The 20,108-nt window shown below is 34.1% G+C and overlaps 2 protein-coding genes across 3 annotated transcripts; both read left to right on the top strand.

Annotated features, from left to right (window-relative positions):
- The first annotated feature begins 2,371 nt into the window (after positions 1–2,371).
- On the top strand, positions 2,372–8,045 carry LOC114421314 (protein TRANSPORT INHIBITOR RESPONSE 1-like). 2 transcript variants are annotated; one of them, XM_028387183.1, is made up of 5 exons: positions 2,372–2,500; positions 3,140–3,652; positions 5,088–5,580; positions 6,061–6,860; positions 7,290–8,045. In XM_028387183.1, the coding sequence occupies exons 2-4, from the start codon at positions 3,162–3,164 to the stop codon at positions 6,814–6,816; spliced, it is 1,740 nt and encodes a 579-aa protein (XP_028242984.1). In that variant the 5' UTR covers positions 2,372–2,500; positions 3,140–3,161; the 3' UTR covers positions 6,817–6,860; positions 7,290–8,045. The 2 variants fall into 2 exon arrangements, with proteins under 2 accessions (XP_028242984.1, XP_028242985.1); XM_028387184.1 differs by lacking the exon at positions 2,372–2,500 and having other exon boundaries at positions 2,507–3,652; positions 7,335–8,045.
- A 9,093-nt stretch (positions 8,046–17,138) lies between these two features.
- LOC114421315 lies at positions 17,139–19,678 on the top strand. The gene has a single exon (XM_028387186.1). It carries the CDS (start codon positions 17,596–17,598, stop codon positions 19,294–19,296), a length of 1,701 nt encoding a protein of 566 aa, XP_028242987.1. The 5' UTR covers positions 17,139–17,595; the 3' UTR covers positions 19,297–19,678.
- Positions 19,679–20,108: the final 430 nt, after the last annotated feature.

A 20,108-nucleotide genomic window follows, 5' to 3' on the forward strand; every position in this document is an offset into this window, starting at 1 on the left:
TTAAAATATAAATCATTTGATTATTTTTAAATTTTTGTTCAATTTTATTAAAATTTGACACAAACGATCTTGGTTATATATAAATATATTTTAACGATTGTATCAATAAAATTCACATTTTATATCAAAATAAATTGTAACAATAAAATAGTTGTTAAAGTTATACCGATCTAATTTGATCTCTTTATATATATATATATATATATATATATTGTCTAGGTCAGAGATCACAAGTGTCCATTAACTCACAAGATGATAGACTAATTTTGTTTGTGATGTGTGTGACTACTATTGGCCTAAGAAATTTTTGCATAAGATAAAAATTGAATAAGAATTTTTCCGTTAAACAGATTTTTTTCACTCGTGTGAACATAATAAATTTTACACCATTACACCAACCCTTTTGGTTTGCATGCTAGGATATACCAACACACTAGTTACAATCCAACCTGCATCCACTACTCAAGCTACAACTTGAGAATTTCCATTGAGTATAACAATTATAAGGATAAAATTGTTTATGTATGCAACACAACAAACTCTAAAGGACATCCTTCTCTAAATTCTACACCTAGCACTTGAGCTTAACAAGTACAAAGATTGAGATGCTTATGTCTACACCATGACAAGCTTTAAATGACACCCTTCTTTGAATCCTAAACCTATGCCCTAAGGATCACACACCCTAGTGACTTTGACAAATAAGCAGCAAGTTAATTATGTTTGCACCATGACAACTTTTGAGGAACACCCTTACTTCTTTTTAGATGACAATCTCTTAAGATCTAATGGTTTGAGTAACAATTGGCTAACAATCATTCTTAATAATGGGAATAACTACTCACTTAAGAACCTAACACTTTCTCTTTTTAGACGCACACCAATTATTCAAGTTATTCACACCTAATTTTTTTATTTTTCTTGACTTTGATACTAAAACTTTTGTTGAACATTTTTTTTGTGTTTGGTGCACTTTGCTCTATGGAAGAGACATCTATTAATAGTGTGTGAAGTATGGACTTTGACTTTTCAAAAGAGTTAAGAAAATGAACTTTTGGGCATCAAAGATCACTAACAACCCATGAAACACCTTGTTACCCATGAACTAGTTTGTTTGGTGTGCCCAAAGACATGGCAACAAGGATCATAAACAACTCGTGAAACATCACTTACAACCATTTTATAATTTTTTTGCATTTTTATTTTGTTTAGACCCAAGCTCTTGCCAGCCTAATAGTTTAAATTTGATCTTTAGGTTATGTTTTAGACAGTTTGAACCTTATAACTAATGACAAGTAGAGATTGAAGATAGACACTCTATCTTTCTCAATCTTCATATATACAGAGTTCATGTTCTCCTTTTGTTTCTTTGATTTTGTTTCTATAACTATGTGCAAGTAGTTATCTTTATTCTAAGACTATGATTTAACCCTTGACAACTATTAATGTTAATTAAATTATCTTGATGTTCTTTTAGTATCTCCACCCTCTTATTCTTTCTATATTGTATTTCTTCATGCGGAACAATATGCCTTCATTTTTCATGACCTTAGATGCTTGGAGAAGAACTAAAATGTGGACCTTAACGTTGGATTTATAGGGAAGAGACTTAGTCTTTAAATCACAAAATTAGATTTAATAGTTCATGGATAAACATAAATTAATAAAGAGTGTAAAAAGTATAATTAAATATAACTACCATGAAAGTAATGATCTATTTAATTATATATATTTTTGTTGCCTAAAAGAAAATAGAGGTTAGCTTTAGTTGATATGATTAATTAATTTCTTTAAATATATTAATTTCTCAAAAAATAAATAAAGAAAATAAGCAGAAGAACAAAATAAAAGAATCATGATTTATAAATAAAAATGGCTAAAATATTTTCATAATTATTAATTGAAAAATTAACTTTCGAGAGTACACACAAAAAATACTAAAATAATTTAGCTTAATTAATTAAGTAGAGTACATAATTACTATAAATTTAGTTATGTAAGTTCAATTTCTATAAATAAATAAAGTAAACACTCTTAAGTCTAAATGAACCAAGTACGTGTTTGATTAACATCATCCAACTTATGTATATACACTCTCTCCACACACTCTCCATGTTATGTAAAATTGGTAAATACTAACTTTCACATAAATCAGTAAATTCGACATGATTTTAGGAGAGAGGTGAATAAGAAAAACACACCAAATATCCATCTATTATTTACTACTATAAATATAAATAACTTCCTGCACCCGCGGTAAGAGCATCCTTAATCTCTTTCTATTTTTATCTTTTTCATACTATATCAGTAACTGTATCCCTAACTACCTCAATCACTGTACTTACTACCTCACACCAATCTTGTTCCAAAATGAAAAGTTTATTATCTTCTCTTCCGTCTTTTTTATTTTTTATGATCCTCTTCTTTTGCTATAATACGCCGTGCGTGATCAGTGCATTTGTTAATTTTAGCCTCAGCACTCATCATCATCATTCATAAGGTAAAAGTGATTTGAGAGCTTTGGTTCAGGTGGAAAGATACCAACTTTCAGTGACCCTTCTAATCTTTTATCTTCTCTGTCCCTCACTCCTTCCTTCTTCCTCTTACACACACTTATAAATATATTTATATATATATATATATATATATATATATATATATATAGCTTCTGGATCTTCTTCCACCTCTTAACGGATCTCAGATTCCAACATCTATCTCCTTTTGGCTCTCCAAATTTTTATTTCAGTTCTGAATCTCCTTAAATTCTGTGTTTTTTTTTTGGTGTTCAAAGAAAAAGAAATGAGTGAAAGCATGTAACTCTGTAGTCAAAGAGTGAAGGGTGCATAGCAGCAGGTTTTCAGCTTTGGAAAATTCACTTGGCAAATTGTTTTATTTTTTTTTTCTCCTTTCACTGCTTTACATTTTTTTTTGTCATTGACAATTTACTTTTCTCTCCAAGCTCTTTTTTCTCGTACCTGTTTTTTTTTTTTTTTCCTGCATCCTAATTTCACTTTGTTTGAGTGTTCCTTTTTTCCTTGGTCACTTTTTACCATGATGTTTAACATGGTGGTTGCTTTCAATTCTCATAGTTGATCCAAAAGGGTACTTGAAAGTGTGTCTCTTTTTTTTTTTTTTTTAGACTTTCTATTTTTGAGCTGAGGATGATGGAGTGTAGGAGAAAGAAGGAGAATCAAAATCCCAACTCCACTTTCCCTGATGAGGTGTTGGAGCGAATTTCAGGGATGTTAAAGTCCCGCAAGGACAAAAGCACGGTTTCTTTGGTTTGCAAAGAGTGGTACAACGCAGAGAGATGGTCAAGGAGGAGTGTGTTCATAGGTAACTGCTACTCTGTGTCTCCTGAGATCTTAACTCGCAGGTTCCCAAACATTAGAAGTGTTACACTGAAAGGGAAGCCTCGTTTCTCTGACTTCAACTTGGTTCCTGCCAATTGGGGTGCTGATATTCATTCATGGCTTGTGGTGTTTGCTGGCAAGTACCCTTGGCTTGAGGAGTTGAGGCTCAAGAGGATGACTGTTACTGATGAGAGCTTGGAGTTTCTGGCTCTCCAATTCCCCAATTTCAAAGCACTTTCCCTTCTCAGTTGTGATGGATTCAGCACTGATGGACTGGCTTCAATTGCCACTAATTGCAAGTAAGGATCATTTTTTGCCTTTAAACAAGCTTGTGTTTTGTTTTAGTCCATAAAATACAATGAATTTGTGATTCATTAAGGATTTTAGTTTTACTTTTGTTTGTAATATACATGGTGTGATTTGTGGAGATATAAGGTTGGTTGGGTGGTTAAGAAAGAGGAGAAGGAGGGAAAGGTTGCAAGTTCGATCTCTCCTGTTTAAGAAAGAGGGGAAAAAGGGTGGTTAACAAAAACTAACAAACTAGCAATTAACATTTGCTGATAAAAAATAATGCAAGTGATTGGTCTGACAGAGAGAATGGGGTTCTTGTGATGAATTACTGGTGGTGTTAGCTTGTTTTTCTGTTCATCATTGGTTTGCTTTTCTTAACACTTTCTGTCCATATGGTGATGTTACTGTTTTGGTATGAGATCTTTGCTTTTAACTTTTGGATGATGATGTAATACAGTTAATTGATGGGTTTAATTTTTTAAAAGTTTTAAAAAATTGATTTGATTCTCCAGTTTAGATTGCCTCTTTTAACCAATTCTATTAATAGGTTATGCTGTTGAAGCTATTCACTCCCAGTTTTGGCTTTCAAGTTTTATCTACTCTTTAATTGATTAATTTTTTCTTAGATTTTCTTTCTTTCTTAAGTGCCTTCTTGTTTGACATTTTCACTTGCTGTTCTTTGTTATGATATATTAGTGGTGAGATGTTTGTGAATTTTGTTGCGAGTGTAAACAGAATCTGCTACAGAACTGTTTTTTATGAGGGCCACTTCTTTTCTGTATGACGAAATTAACATTTGAGCATCAATTGAGTGGGAACATGGTAATATTCCTTATTTATACCAAATAAAAGCAGCTAAGACACAGGGAATCGATGGACTTTTATTTCTCTAGAAGGTGGCCTTCTTACTTGTGCTGCCCGGTATCAGGATAGACTTTAGCTAAGATTGGTTGTAATTGCATGCCTGAGATGCTATTTATTCTCTAGCCGGAGAAAAGTTGATATGACTATTTCACTATGAGAAAATTCTATAATGCTTGTTAAAGAATGATAATTTCCCATTAATTCATAGATTGATTTTTTGGAATTCACTAAAATACAGTGCATTTATAAACATTCTGTAGAATTTGAGTTTGCTCACAGTTACATACATATATTATGATCTAATAGGGTAGGCTTCAAATTCTGTGTTCAGTTGTTTAACCATGAATATATATGTTGGCAAGGGATCTTTCATAAGTACAACATATTTATGGCTGAAATCATAAACACTGAAAATTGTTGATTATATTTATAATCTTTCTTATGGATTTCAATATCTCAACTCATGGTACTACCATAATGAGTAACTGCAAAATAGTTATTATTTTCATTATGATGGCGTTCCTTGCTTAATCTTTCATTTGACCAATTCATAATCTTCTTCATTCCACTTGAATGTAGGAATTTAACTGAACTTGACATACAAGAGAATGGTATTGAGGATAAGAGTGGCAATTGGTTGGGTTGTTTCCCAGACAGCTTCACATCATTGGAAGTATTGAACTTTGCCAATCTGCACAACGATGTAAATTTTGATGCACTCGAGAAACTCGTCTGTAGGTGCAAATCATTAAAGACTTTGAAGGTTAACAAAAGTGTGACACTAGAACAGTTACAAAGGCTTCTTGTTCATGTTCCTCAGTTAGGTGAACTTGGTACTGGCTCATTTTCACAAGAGTTGACAGCACAGCAGTGCTCAGATCTTGAAAGTGCGTTCAAAAATTGTAGAAATCTTCACACCCTTTCAGGGTTATGGGTAGCTACAGCACAATATCTCCCAGTTCTGTACTCTGCTTGCACAAATCTAACTTTCTTGAATTTTAGTTATGCTCCTCTTGACAGTGATGGTCTTGCTAAGCTTCTTGTTCACTGTCCTAAGCTTCAGCGCATCTGGGTATGACTATTTATTTTGTTCTTCATCGCATGGATTCATTGATGTTGAAGTTTCCACAAACTAAACCACACATGTTTAAAGTTTCAATTGTCCCACATGGTTACCATCTGTGAACAAAATCTAGACTGATAAATACTTGGAAAGAATGTCCAGTTTCTCTCCCTAAATTTATGATAATATTTTATTAACCATTTCACTTCTGAAAACAAATTGTCGTTGATAGTTCTAAGTTCTATCTTTCAGATTTGATATTTTCTCCTGTTTTTGCCAGCTAAAATTTAATGTTTGTCCTTTTCTATCTGCTTTCTCTCTCACACACAAGCACAACCAAAAGATTATGCAATATGCATGTTGAATTTAGTGTGGTTGTGATTATCGAAGTTGATGGGGCATGGGGTGTCAAATATTTATCAAGTTTCCTGTGGCCGCTAATGAAAATGTATTGGAACATGTACCTTACTAATTAAATAACTGACTCAGGTTGTGGACACTGTTGAAGACAAGGGGCTAGAAGCTGTTGGATCACACTGTCCATTGCTTGAGGAACTGCGTGTTTTTCCTGCAGATCCCTTTGATGAGGGCATTGTTCATGGGGTTACTGAATCAGGGTTTATTGCAGTCTCTCAAGGATGTCCAAGACTTCACTATGTTCTATACTTTTGCCGTCAAATGACCAATGCTGCTGTTGCTACTGTTGTGCAAAACTGTCCTGACTTTACTCATTTCCGACTTTGCATCATGCACCCTGGTCAGCCAGATTACTTGACGCAAGAATCAATGGATGAGGCCTTCGGAGCTGTTGTTAAGACTTGCACTAAACTCCAGAGGCTTGCAGTATCAGGTTATCTGACTGACCTAACTTTTGAGTATATAGGCAAGTATGCAAAAAACTTGGAAACTCTTTCGGTGGCTTTTGCTGGAAGCAGTGATTGGGGCATGCGCTGTGTGCTGGATGGCTGTCCGAAGCTGAGAAAACTCGAGGTAAGGGACTGTCCTTTTGGCAATGGGGCTCTTCTGTCAGGCTTGGGCAAGTATGAGTCAATGAGATCGCTGTGGATGTCAGACTGCAATTTGACAATGAACGGCGTTAGATTGTTGGCCAAAGAAATGCCTAGGTTGAATGTTGAAGTCATAAAGGAAGAAACCTATGAGACTCATCAGGCTAAAAAAGTTTACGTTTATCGTTCTGTTGCTGGGCCAAGAAGGGATGCCCCTCCTTTTGTTCTCACTCTCTGAAATGCTATCTCTACTCCTACATTGAGGCTCAAGAAATGCCCTTGGTAATCTCTCTCACAGATACACAGCCTTGCACTCACATTCAAACATGCATTGCATCTGACACAACTACCCCCGTTGATAAGAATCAGAATTGACATGAGCTGTCTAGAATATGATTAAAAGATTGTCCTTGCTTTCTAATTGCACTACCATTTTTTTTTGTCAACTGATTTGGTGTATAGATGTATGCTTCTATTACTTAATTGCTAGTGTCCGTGACGCATTATAGCTTTCCCAATTGCATTACTGTATAGTTTTGTATTATCACACCAACCTAGTCTATCCAAAAGTAGTAGCTTTTGCTCCTAAAATTTCTGTGCTGGCTTACATTGGAATGTCGAACCTTCGACAGATTTATCCTTCATGATTCAGTCCTTTGAAGTTTGTATTTTCTACTAATATCTGTGTTAAAATCATTTTGTTGTGCACAGATGGCAAAAATCCATACTGATATTCAAGACTCAATAATATGGCAGGTGGGAGGAAGAAAGGGGGATTCTGCATGATTCAACCTACAATAATGTTGCCAATGCTTGATTTTTCTCTTGGTACATCATAAAGCAAGCTTTTTTGACATCCTATAATTGCAATACTTGCCTTATTGAGATTATAGCTGGACCCACCAAGAGAAATAATGTAAACTATCCAGGAAGTCACAGCAAATGTGAGCTAAATTAATGGGTTCCTAAGCAATTATTGTGAACAATATCCATATGCATGAAAAATAGTGCATTGATTACAGACAGAAAGTTCTATAATTCAAGAGGATCATGGCAGAAGTTTGTACTTATCTGTGGTCTTTTGCTGCTTACTGAAGACAATATGTTGTTCTGATTGAAATCTCTATTCAAGAGAATGCAACGTTCCCTTCTGAAAATGGCGGAAATCATGTCAATGAATGAGATTAAATAAAAGTGGTTCATGCTTGATTGGAAGCATTGTGTAGCAGCAATTTTTATCCATATGCAGATCAAATTTTTGGGTTTTGATAATTAAAAATGATTTCATGAAATGAAAATCATTTACTGGGCAATAGGTAATCTTTTTGTCCTCCATCATGAGTATATATTTACAGTAGGGGAATTCTCGAACAACTTAAGGTGGATCTTCCTCGTGTCAATACAACAATAGCTTGATTTATTTCATTAGGTACCATTTCATTCAAATACGTGAGTTTTTTTTGGGAATTGTGCATGAACTGTCGCCGTGGATAAACTATTGAAGATTTTTAATTTAGTTGATGCATTTAGTGAGAAGAAAGCTAAAAGACTTGCCCGTATTGCACAAAATGTGATGGTATGGGTTTTGGTTACAGAAATTCCCCCAATACACTTCCCAATTTCCCATCTGCATAGCAGATCCCCTTCTAATAAGACTAAAGTTTCATTTCAGTTTTAACATTATGGTTATGCCATTAAGGTAACCATCGATTGAGTGGAAAGAAATGAAAAAAATAATAAAAAGAGATGAAAGTTTTGAATAATAGAGTGTATAAGTGTGGGTTAGATCTCATTTTATTGTTCTTTTCTTTTCTGCCTTCTCTCTTCAAACTAACGGGCCTAAGAGATCTAAAGGCATGATCTTGACATGCTTAAAGGTAAAAAATGGATATATTTTGTCTGCCAAAAATGAATTGGAAACACAAGAAAGAAAAAAGGAAATTACTATTTATACTTCCTTATTACTAAATACACTCTCTTTCCCTCCTTTCTTTAATATTTTTCTTAAATACCCTTCCAAATTTACCCTTTTCAAATTATTTATTTATCTTGTGGAGGTATTCTATTTCTTGCTTCTGGAAACATTCCCCTTTTCTCTTTGGTGCGCACTATGTTACAGAGCCAATTCCCATTAATTCTCAATTATAATTTTGATTGTAACCTTACTTTATTTCATACGGAATATGAACAATTCATAAATTTAATAGTTATAGTTACTTCAATTCAAATTTTGGTCTTTTACATGCTTTGATGGGTGTGATTTTGTAAAATTAGTGTTTGTTGGGTTCATGTGTGAGAATGAAAGAATGGGTGGGGTAGCGGAGGAGGTAAGGTAAGGCCCTAAGGGGTTTGAGATAGATGAGAGAAGAGGGGAAAAATAGATAAAAAAGAAAAAAATATATAAAAAATAGGAATCCTTGATTTTTAAAATGAACTCATCCAATGATTTATTTTACTTTCGTACCATATGAAAAATATTTTACTTTCACATGAAAGAATCTATCATGTATCACATAAATATGATGAAAACAAACATGATGACTTTTCCTACCTATTCTTCTCAATTACAATGTGAATGCTTGATGAAGGAGTGAAAGATTTATTTACATATGCCAATGAAAAACATGATCTGTTTGATTATGGAAAAAATTAATTATTATTTTTCATAAAAGAGAAAGGAAAAAATAGATGTAAAGGGTTTAAGGAATAATAAAAATGGGAGATACAAAAATAGGATTTAAAGAAGATTAAATATGATTTATTTCTATAAAAATAATAAAGTTCGGATTTAGTCACAGTAAAATCTTTAGTCATTAAAAAAAATTTAAAGTATGAGATCCGGTTATATCCTAGGTATATTGTGTCTTATGTCTGTGTGTAGTTATCTTGAGTCTTTCTCTTCTAAGCAGATTCCCTTCCTCTAGGCGCCCAAAACGCTGTCGTCAATGACGACGATAACATGCTTCTCGCGATTGTCGAGAGGATCGTGTCACTTCCAGATCTCATGCGTCTCTCTTCTCAAGCAAATTTGGCATATCTGTTTGCTTCAATTTAATTCATTTGGGAGTTAGGTTTTGTAGCTTTTACTCCCATTCTGGTTTCAGTATATCTTCATGTCGGAGTGGAGTTGTGTCTTGTTACTCCGATGGCTGACGACAGATTCATAGAGTTATAAGTTGTGTCCTGTTAATATTTTTTTTTTTGCTTTACGTGTTCTCTTAATATAGGAAGAGATGAGCACATGTTTTTATTTGTTGTTATTTTGGAGGTGTTGTTTCTTGATCAGATTGGTATATCTTGTCATTTTTGTGCCTTGTTTCATTCTCATTAATAAAACTGTTTTGCTTTCTTTAAAGAAAAGATTTGGGTGTTTGGGATTTGGCGTGGCTCTTATTGATTTTTTATTTTATACAATTAGTGGCGGTTATTGACCTCCAAAAATTGTATTCTTATATTTTATTTGTTTTTCTTTATAAATTGTGGAGGTTTTCTAATTCCCATAAATTATATTTTAAACTTTAAAATAAAAAATGTCAACTGAGTTCAATTATAACTGAATCTATTTCTCGACAACAAAATAAAACATTAACAAAAATAGAAGAAAAACTTTATAGAAACTAAATTTAAATTTTACTAAAATTTTATAAGGATGGAAAATATATTTTAATAATAAAAACATATGAAAAGTTAGGGTTAAAAGAATAATAAGATGGCGTTGTGAAAATAAGATTTATATTATTTTATATCAAATGATATTTTTATAGTATAAAATATAAAATAAAGGAAGGGGTATGTTTAATAATTAGAAAAGGTGTAAATAAAGTTGCCAAAAAAATTGATGGTGGCCAATGTACGAAAGCAGGCATGCTGAGACCAAACTCGGCCTACAGTGTTTATGTTGCCAGAATTGAGCTATAAGTTGGAAGTTGCTTTTGTTAATGTGTATTCACGCTAGAGGGGTTGAGTAAGATTACCCTAGATAATATAACACCAAAATGAAATTATCTTAGAGGGAATACCCTAGGTCCATTAATTAATTTCATTCTGGGAGAAGTGAGAGATTCTCCGACAAATAAAGTGATAATACCTAACAGCAGGGTAGCCCGGGAACACGAAGCACAATGATTCTTAAACTAAAATTTATTTTTGATGGTACTGGGCCATTTAATTTACTACGAGTGTCTCAGCATCAATCATACAAAATATCCACGTTCTACGCTTACTACACAAGTAGTATTATGAAACTTAAAATATTGACCATCAAATAATATATATATATATAAACATTATCCTACTACAAATATAAATTCGAGAAAAAAGGAAACGCATAGAATAAGATAAATGTTTGGTAATGTCACTAATGTGCCTATTGCTTTATGATCATATATGAATCTGTGACCCTATTGCTTTATTTATGGTCATATAGATGTTCACAAATATCACCTAAGAAGTGAGATTATTTTTTCTCCACAAATAGGAGGAAATCCAGATAATATAATTACCATGTTAGCCTTTTGTCAGTTATGGTCTTTTGTTTTCAATCCTTCCCAAGTTGAGCAGCAACAGGATGTCGTTGATTACTACACAGTTACATGATATCAGTTTCTTACTCGTACCGAAAACTCATATATATGCCCGTGTCAAATGCATGTATGCATACAAATACATACTAAATAATCACTGTTTTGATATATCAAGCACTTTTTATACAATGATTACTTGCGATACTTAATACATGCTGGGTCTGATTCTATGATCTGGCCCCATATTTATCACTTCACAAGTCCCATTCTCCAACTCCAATATAAGGCTATAATAACATAAAAAGTGAAGTTTAATTTGGTAAGAGGTCTATTTTTTGTTTTCTGTTCATATTGGTATTTGATCATGCTGCAATTAATCATGACGGTAGTACTTATATATATATATATATAATTAATGAAGCATTTTTAAAAAAAATTAATGAATTAAAATTATGATATATTTTAAATTAGAGGTACATATGCACCTTTTATTTCTTTACAAATGTCAAAATGTGTGTGGCTGATTTTTTTTAATCTATTATACACTATTTTTTTTTACATTCGCTCAAATGAACGAATTTTTTCTTTCTGTAACATGTTTAACAAGTTAAATTTTGGTGCAAACAACTTTCCGGTTCTGTGAATGATGACATGGTGTGAAAAGTTCTGGTAAGCCATCCTGTTCAAAATTTCGAACAAATAATCAACCATATCAGCCTTTGGGTTATCCAGGACCCATGCATGATCGCCAAGACTACACACAACGTTTTCTTGAAGTATAAGTCGTAAAATAAAAGCACTCAATCAAGCTAGTCCATACTCTATAGCCATTATCAAGCTAATTGGTCAAGATAGTAAAACGAAATAGGGGTCTCATGCACATTACTCCAATCGAGTCACTATTTGTTTTTCATCTTTTAGTGGTTGGACGTCATGCTTGCTTCACGCATATGCCAAAATAGGGCAAGTTAATCCACAAGGTTAGAAGAATAGAAAAAGAAAATATATATTATGATGCTTTGTATTTTTTCTTTGTTCTTTTAGATAAAATGACAGTGATGATAAATTATTCAAATACCACTGATGTTATTGACATAAAGAATTCGAACCCTGTCACTATAGATAGGAATATGGAGCCAAAATTATTAAATCAGCTGGGTTAACATTTTTGTCTCATCGATGTTAGTACTGATTAATTAGGCGGTGACAAACTTTGAGCAATTTAAATATGAATATGTATTTTGATAATTTGGGGGTTGAAGTAGACACTAGACATTTTTTTTTTCTAATTGAAATATTAAAAGTGTGTTATTTATAAATGGCGCATGTGAAAGTGATAGAATACAGAAACTGTCAAAATCTTTAAAATTGCTATCATACATGACAATCGTCTCAATTTTAGACTTAAAACAATAATCTATTACTATCCATGTACAATTCAGAAGTGTAGAGAGCAAAATTCTTGAACTAGTTGAGTCAATTTTAGTCTCTAATGCTTTGTGCAATGTAATTAGGAGATGACACAAACTTTGTGCAGGTAAAATATGAACATTTATATTGATTAATTTGGGGATTAAAGTACATAACTGACGTATTTTTGGTACTTCAATTGAATGTTAAAAGGCGTGTTATTTTGTTTAGAGTATGCATCAGTATCTACTATTTTTTTTTTTAGAGAAATGCATCAGTATCTACTATTAAAGCTTATAAGTTACAACTGTAGGCTTTCTGTATGAAATAAAGAAGAGAAATGATGAGGTGGTTATTGTCTCTATTTAGTATTTTTCAGAGAGAATTTAACAATTTTCAGTTCCGAGTTTTATTGTATTTAAAGAATGTTAGTATCAACAAAGTTGTATGCTTCAGTCCTTCATAATTCTTCTCCAATCCCTAAAATATTTAATACTCGAAAGTGATGGGGTACAGAAACTGTAATGCCGAAGAGATAAGAGACTTACGCTACCATAGTTTCAAGTTTCAACAATCGTATTGGTACAAAAAGAAAATAAGGAATTGTGCTCAAATTATAAAACTTTGAGCAACATGCTTAAGAAAAGGCATTTTTATTTTTATTACAAATCATTGGCGTTTTCTTTAAACCAAATTTGATTACTTGGGCCCTAAAACAAATACATAATGATATAAATTTACGTATTTCTGTACAATCCATGTTCCATGATACGTGGAATGATTGCTGACATATTGTTCGTATTATAAAGAATTTGTAGTAACCACATATCAAGCAATCTTCTGTAGCATTGTTGTTTCTCAATTTCTTGTTATGTTAGGAGTTGATGAACATGAAGACATTATTTTTTTATATCTACCTTTCTCTTGAAAGCTAAGACATTTTCATACTTTTCTACTGTCTTGATTTTCGCTTCTTCTCCACTCAAAGGCACCATGGTATGGCTCTAGCATATGAATGGCGGCATTTTACACCTAACATATCTATAAAGATCAAATAAAAAAAAATTGCACAGTGCTTTTTGACCCATATGGAGAAGGTAGGCAGTAACCCCTTTTCACTCCACAGTAAATTAGAGACCGAATTAATGAAAGTTATCATGATTACATATCTTAAACTTACAACTTAAAGTGAACGTGGGGAACTAAAATTGAATTACAATCTAGATGCATTTAGTTTGATAAAAAAAAAGTAACTTAATTAGGAGTGCACATATCAGCAAAACAACAAAATTAGAGCAAAAGATGTCACATGCTTTCATTAATGAAGTGACATACATGCAAAATTCGGGTCGCTGACCCCGGAATTGAGGCATGTGCTGATTCCAGATTACAAATTGCAATTGTATATAATTAACTCATACTTTGCAATGTATTGTTTTGGCTCCACAAGCAGGTTGGTCATATGATCAGAAATATAGTAATTACTTAGCTTTGTAAAACAACCAAGCTGAACTATTTTAGTTACTATTTGTGGTCACATTACATATGATAAGAATCCGTGACCAGCAGAATAATGGTATTTTGACCTTTAATCTAACAGTGTAAAAAATTAGACACTAAATGACATGATGGGTCATTGAATTTCGTTTTGCCTTAGTACTAGTGTCTGATTTGTCTAGTATTAAGGTTTAAAAAATTCACCTTGATTCTCTTTACCCCTCTTGATTTCCCGACCCCATAAATTCTGCGAAAGTTCATCTTCTAGGTCTGGATGGTCAATATTTTAATGCTTTTTTAGTCGGGATTGTCATGACATGGGACAGCTTTACTCTTTTGCTTTGAAAAGCTTGAGCTCTCTAGCTATTACCATGCGGACCTTCTATTCATGATTTCTCGTGAACCTTCCTTTTGTGTCTCGAAACCGTGCACACTTTTTGAGATATATATATGCACCATTTGATTTGGTGACATGAATCAACCATATTTTTTTATCAATATTAATTTGTAAGTTTTGAAAAAAATATATTATTAAGAGTAGTTTGAATTTACAATCTCTTTCTCTCCTCTTTTCTCTTAAGCTTTTTAATTTAATCATAAAGTCCACCTTATATTTCCATAACTAACAATAGAGTTAACATAAGTGGTAGTAACTTGTGTTCCTTAATTAAGTTATTTAGTATTTGAATCTTAGTCTTATAGATAAAATCAACTATGTTGGAAGAATAATATATACCTTGTGTGTGCTCATGGTTTATGAAAGAGATTCATCAATGTTTTCGATGATGGATATTTTGTATTGATATCATACTAACAAAATTAAAATTGATTTGGAGTCGATAATGTGACTAGGATTTGATTGCAATGTGGAATTGCATGTATGATAGTGGTTCCTCCTATTGGCTTTTATTTAGGGGTGTTCATTGGTCCAGATCAACCCGAAAAACATGACGATTTAAACTAAATCAATTAAATTGATTCAGATTTTTTCTAATTTGAGTCAAACCTGAATCAAATCAATTAGAGTTGATGACAATTGGCTCGAGTATCTAATTGAGAATTTTGAAATTTGAACCAAGTTGAATATATATTATTAATTTTTGTCATTTTTTAAATGTTGAAGTTACTGATATTGTTATGTTGTTTTGTATATCTCCTTAGTGTTTTATACTCATCACATACAATTCACTTTGACACTTTCCTTTTTTTTCACATAACCCCAAAAGAGCAACACACACAACCACACATAGCCTTCTCCACTTGTCATTTTGCCACCTCATGATGGTCGATGACACCGTCGAACCTCCTCTAGACCTATACTCAGTCGGCATTTGTAGTATAACTTTGATCTTCAAATCTCCTCACGATGGATTTGACCAATTTGATTTATGTCGTGGGATTATTCATTAATTTTGAAATAAAACTGTTATTTTATATTTTTTTAAATAGGTTTATTTATTTTTATTCAATATCCAATGATACGACAAACCAACCTGTTCAACATCGATTGAGATGGCTTCGAATTAGACAAAAATTAAATCTAAAAGTTGAATCAATTAAAATCAATTGATTGGGATTTATTCTCTCCCAAACCCAAACTTTTGTTGGACTCTTCTTTACTATATACGTTTACAACCCACAAAAAGTGATGGAAAAGAAAGCAACTTTCTCTCAATTAGTTATGTGATTCACTCCCCGCTACACAATTCCTATTCAAAAGGTCACTGCTTGCTCAAGGCATCCAACAAAGGGTTTCACATGGTGGGGTGTGCCAAGTGTGGCCGTGTCATTTCCATTCCAAGGGGCATTGAAAGCTATCAACTTTTTATTTTGTTCACGAAATTAAAGCTCTGTATCCTCATTAAGGCGTGGTTCATCATCACTTTCATCTACTCTCTGAGTACTAATTTACAACTCTTTACTATGCTTTTGCTGGTTTACTAGTATCAACTAGAACTTAACCAAGATTCTTGTAGCCGTCTCATTGCTTATTTTCTTGGGGCCTCGAATTTATTTGCAGTTGGCCAGTTGCTAGCATTAAAAACGACAGGAAATATACATGTATATTATCCTTTGTATTCCCTCATCAATTTTGTTGAAAAAATACAGTTGAAGAAATTTGAAGATGGTGTTGAATTGTGGTATGAACTGTAAAGTGAGAAAGAAATATAAAAAACCTTTTTCCTTATATGCTTAAAAAAGCAGGCAGCTAAAACATTATCCATAATTTAAAGTCAATTGCATGACAATTAAACTCTTTTAAGAAAAATGAACACAAATCACAAAATAAGAAGTGTATGAATCGTATGCGAATTAAAAAACAATGTCTTATAAAAATTTTAAAAAATATTATGTGCTTTTTTAGTAGTTTTCAAATTATTAAAAAATGACTATTACATAGGTCGATTGCTAGATAACGCTAGGGCCCGCCTCCAAAATCTTATTAATTGGACTCGTAAGCTAAACTGAAAAGTTGGTTGATTAATTTATATTGGTGACGTTGTGTTTAATTAATTTAGTGTACCCAAAGTTGAAAAGGCATCATGTTTATTATACGACCGGGTCCACGAATTGAAAAAGATAAGGGATACTTTATTATAATGGTTAACGAACCTTATGAGCCTGAATATACCATTAAGACTTTCGTTCATTATTGCTAATTAGCAATTTCCTTCTTATTATTCAAGACTTTAATTTATTAGTCCAATTATTTAAGACTTCAAAATCAATTTCATGACCCCTCCACCCTGACCAGGTCTAAAATTGAGATCAAAAGATTAATGTTGCATGTTACACCAAATACAAACTCGTGAAGTTTCAGTTTCCATGCCAGTGATGCCATAATGGCATAATTTACACCGCTTTAATTATGTCAAACTTTTAATTAAAGAAAGTAAAAAAAAATTAAGGATCATTAAACTAAAGGAAACTACCTGCAACCTATGGTTTCTGCTTACTCAAAAGTAACAGTTAACTAATAAGTATGACCAATTCTAATTAAAATATTACAAAGTTTTGTAATTCATGCCTTGCTTCTACCTCACCTTTTGTTTGTCCTATGTTGAAGTATTATAAATTATAAATTGTAATTATTATTTTCTTATTGTATATACGAACAAAACACGAACTACCACCTACACATGATTCCGTCTAAATAGCCACTCCTAGACTCAACCAACCTCTCTTGGCCTCTCTTGTCTCCCTTCAACACACCCCTCTAACTTCCGATCACTGCACCAATTGCAATTACACAATTGTACATTGGCACCGGATTCCACAGATAAATCCCAGAAGGACATTTCGGTAATTTCACGTGCTAAAGTCCAATTTTGGACCAGTTTGTGTATCTGTATCAACTGCAATCTACGGATAAGCATAGATCTGCAGAAACAGTGAAAGAAACACTGAAAGAAACAGAAAAGAAAACACCCTCTTTCTCTTTCTTTCTTTCTTTCTCTCTCTTTGTTTAGATATTTCATAAAGATCGTTGTTTTACTTAGATTCTGAACTCGCCGCAGCCAAAGAATCTCGCCGGAATATTCCTCCGGGAAATGGGGTTTCTGAAAAACTACTGAGAATCAACAAAAATGAGCGATGAAGAAGCATTCGCCGAAGCTTCGGGTCTCCGGCGAGCGGTGGAGCTAATCTTTTCAGTGCTCTCTCTCTCGTACCCGATTCGCGTCTTCTCCGGAAAATGGCAGCTGATTCGGGCCAAGTTGGAGGAGCTTCACGCCGGCCTAATCGCCGCCGAGAAATGCGACTCCGGCGAGAGCCCGTCCCTCTCGCGGCTGGCTGCGGCGGTGGTGGCCACCGCGACGGAGTGCCACGATCTGTGCCGGCGTTGCGTGGTTTTCTCATACAGCGGAAAGCTTCTGTTGCAGAGCGATTTGGACGTGGCGTTCGCGAAGCTCGATGCACACGCGAAGAAGCTCAACGAGATATACAAGACTGGAATTTTAACTAATGGGTTCGCGTTGGTGGTTTCAAAACCGAGTCTTGCCGCTTCCAAAGAGGACATGAGGTTCTACGTGAGGGACTTAACGACGAGGATGAAGGTTGGGGATTTGGGTATGAAGCGACAAGCGCTGAAGAATCTTCTGGAAGTTGTGGTGGAGGATGAGAAGTACGTGAAGGTGATTGTTGATGTTGGTGACGTGGTTCATTTGTTGGTGGGGTTTTTGGGATCAAATGAGGTTGAGATTCAGGAGGAGAGTGCTAAGGTTGTTTCTGTTGTTGCGGGGTTTGATTCTTACAAAGGGGTTTTGATTGGCGCGGGTGTAATTGCTCCTTTGGTTAAGGTTTTGGATTGTGGGAGTGTGTTAGGTAAGGTTGCGGCTGCAAGGTGTTTGGTGAAGTTAACTGAGAATTCGGATAATGCTTGGTGTGTTTCTGCTCATGGAGGGGTTAGTGTGTTGTTGAAGATTTGTGGTGGTGATTGTGGTGGTGATTTGGTTGGACCTGCTTGTGGGGTGTTGAGGAATCTCGTTGGTGTCGAGGAGATTAAGAGGTTTATGGTTGATGAGGGTGCTGCGGTAACATTCATTAGGCTTGTGAGGTCTAAGGAGGAATCGATTCAGGTGAATTCGATAGCGTTTATTGTGAGTATTGCATCTGGTGATGAGGTTGTTAGGCAGATGGTGATCAAAGAGGGAGCGATTCACGCTTTGTTGCGCGTTTTGGATCCTAAGTGGTCTTATTCTTGTAAAACAAGGGAGGTGGCAATGAGGGCTATTGAGGATTTGTGTTTTTGCTCACCTAGTTCTGTTGGTGTTTTGATGAGTTATGGCTTTGTGGATCAATTGATATATTATGTTCGAAATGGCGAGGTTTCGATTCAGGAATTGGCATTGAAGGTGGCGTTTAGGTTGTGTGGAACATCGGAGGAGGCCAAGAAAGCAATGGGGGATGCCAGGTTTATGCCGGAGTTTGTTAAGTTTCTCAATGCAAAGTCATTTGAGGTTCGGGAAATGGCAGCGGAGGCACTCTCTGGCATGGTTATGGTGCCTAGAAATAGAAAGAGGTTTGTGCAGGATGATCATAACATAGCCCTTATTCTGCAGTTGCTTGATCCAGAGGAGGGGAATTCAGGTAATAAAAAGTTCTTGATCTCTATATTAATGTCCTTAACTAATTGTACTAGTGGGAGGAAAAAGATTGTTAGTTCAGGATATGCCAAAAACATAGAAAAGCTTGCGGATGCTGAAGTTTCTTCTGATGCCAAGAGACTTGTCAAGAAGCTATCCACAAACCGGTTCCGCAGCATGTTGAGTGGAATCTGGCGCTCGTGAATGTAATTCTTTTTTTTTCTTCTTTTCTTCACCCTTTTTTTAACTGTATATTTACATAAGTGTCTTACAAGTTTTGCTAATTTGTGTTCACATTCTCGATATGCTTTCTGTTTTACTATTTCATTGGCCTTGCTTACTTACCACAAGAGTAGCACAGCTTTATGTTGAGAGATTATTGTAACCAGGTGTAGTGATAAGTGATATACCATAAAAGCCTTGTTGTAGGTTTTCTTTAGGATACTCTGCCATTGATGTTAGGCCTTTAGCCATGGCAGATTGTACCAAAGAAGTAAAGAATTATATTATATTATATATCAAAAAAAGAAGAAGAATGTAATTACTACTTACATACAGTTATTCTTATTTCTTAATTTCTCATTCACCTACCTACCTTAGTTTTATTTGGCAGTGTTCCAATAATATTATAGTGTATATGCATTTGTGTTGTGGTACCACATGTTGATGACGTCAATCCTTGGCAAGCATGTGAGTAGTGTAAGACTTGCTTTTTTCTCTATCCAACATTATATATAAAGAAGATAGCGATAGATGAAGTTTCCATCTGTATTGCTTTGTCTTGTACTAAGCACTGCCATTTGGCTATAGCTACTACTTCTTAGTTCCTAGTTGTTAATGAAGAATGTGTGCACGTGGCAATTGTTGATATCATGTTGCCCCAAAAATTATTCTTCTGTTTTAAAAGGTTTCAAGATGTAAAATACTATACTAACATGCTGAAAGTGCAAGTTCCTAAATCTGGGTAAAAGGTTTATGCACTTAGGTTCCGTGAATGAGTGGAAAATCTATCATAT

Source organism: Glycine soja, chromosome 8 (genome assembly GCF_004193775.1).
Source record: "Glycine soja cultivar W05 chromosome 8, ASM419377v2, whole genome shotgun sequence".
Lineage (NCBI taxonomy): Eukaryota > Viridiplantae > Streptophyta > Magnoliopsida > Fabales > Fabaceae > Glycine > Glycine soja.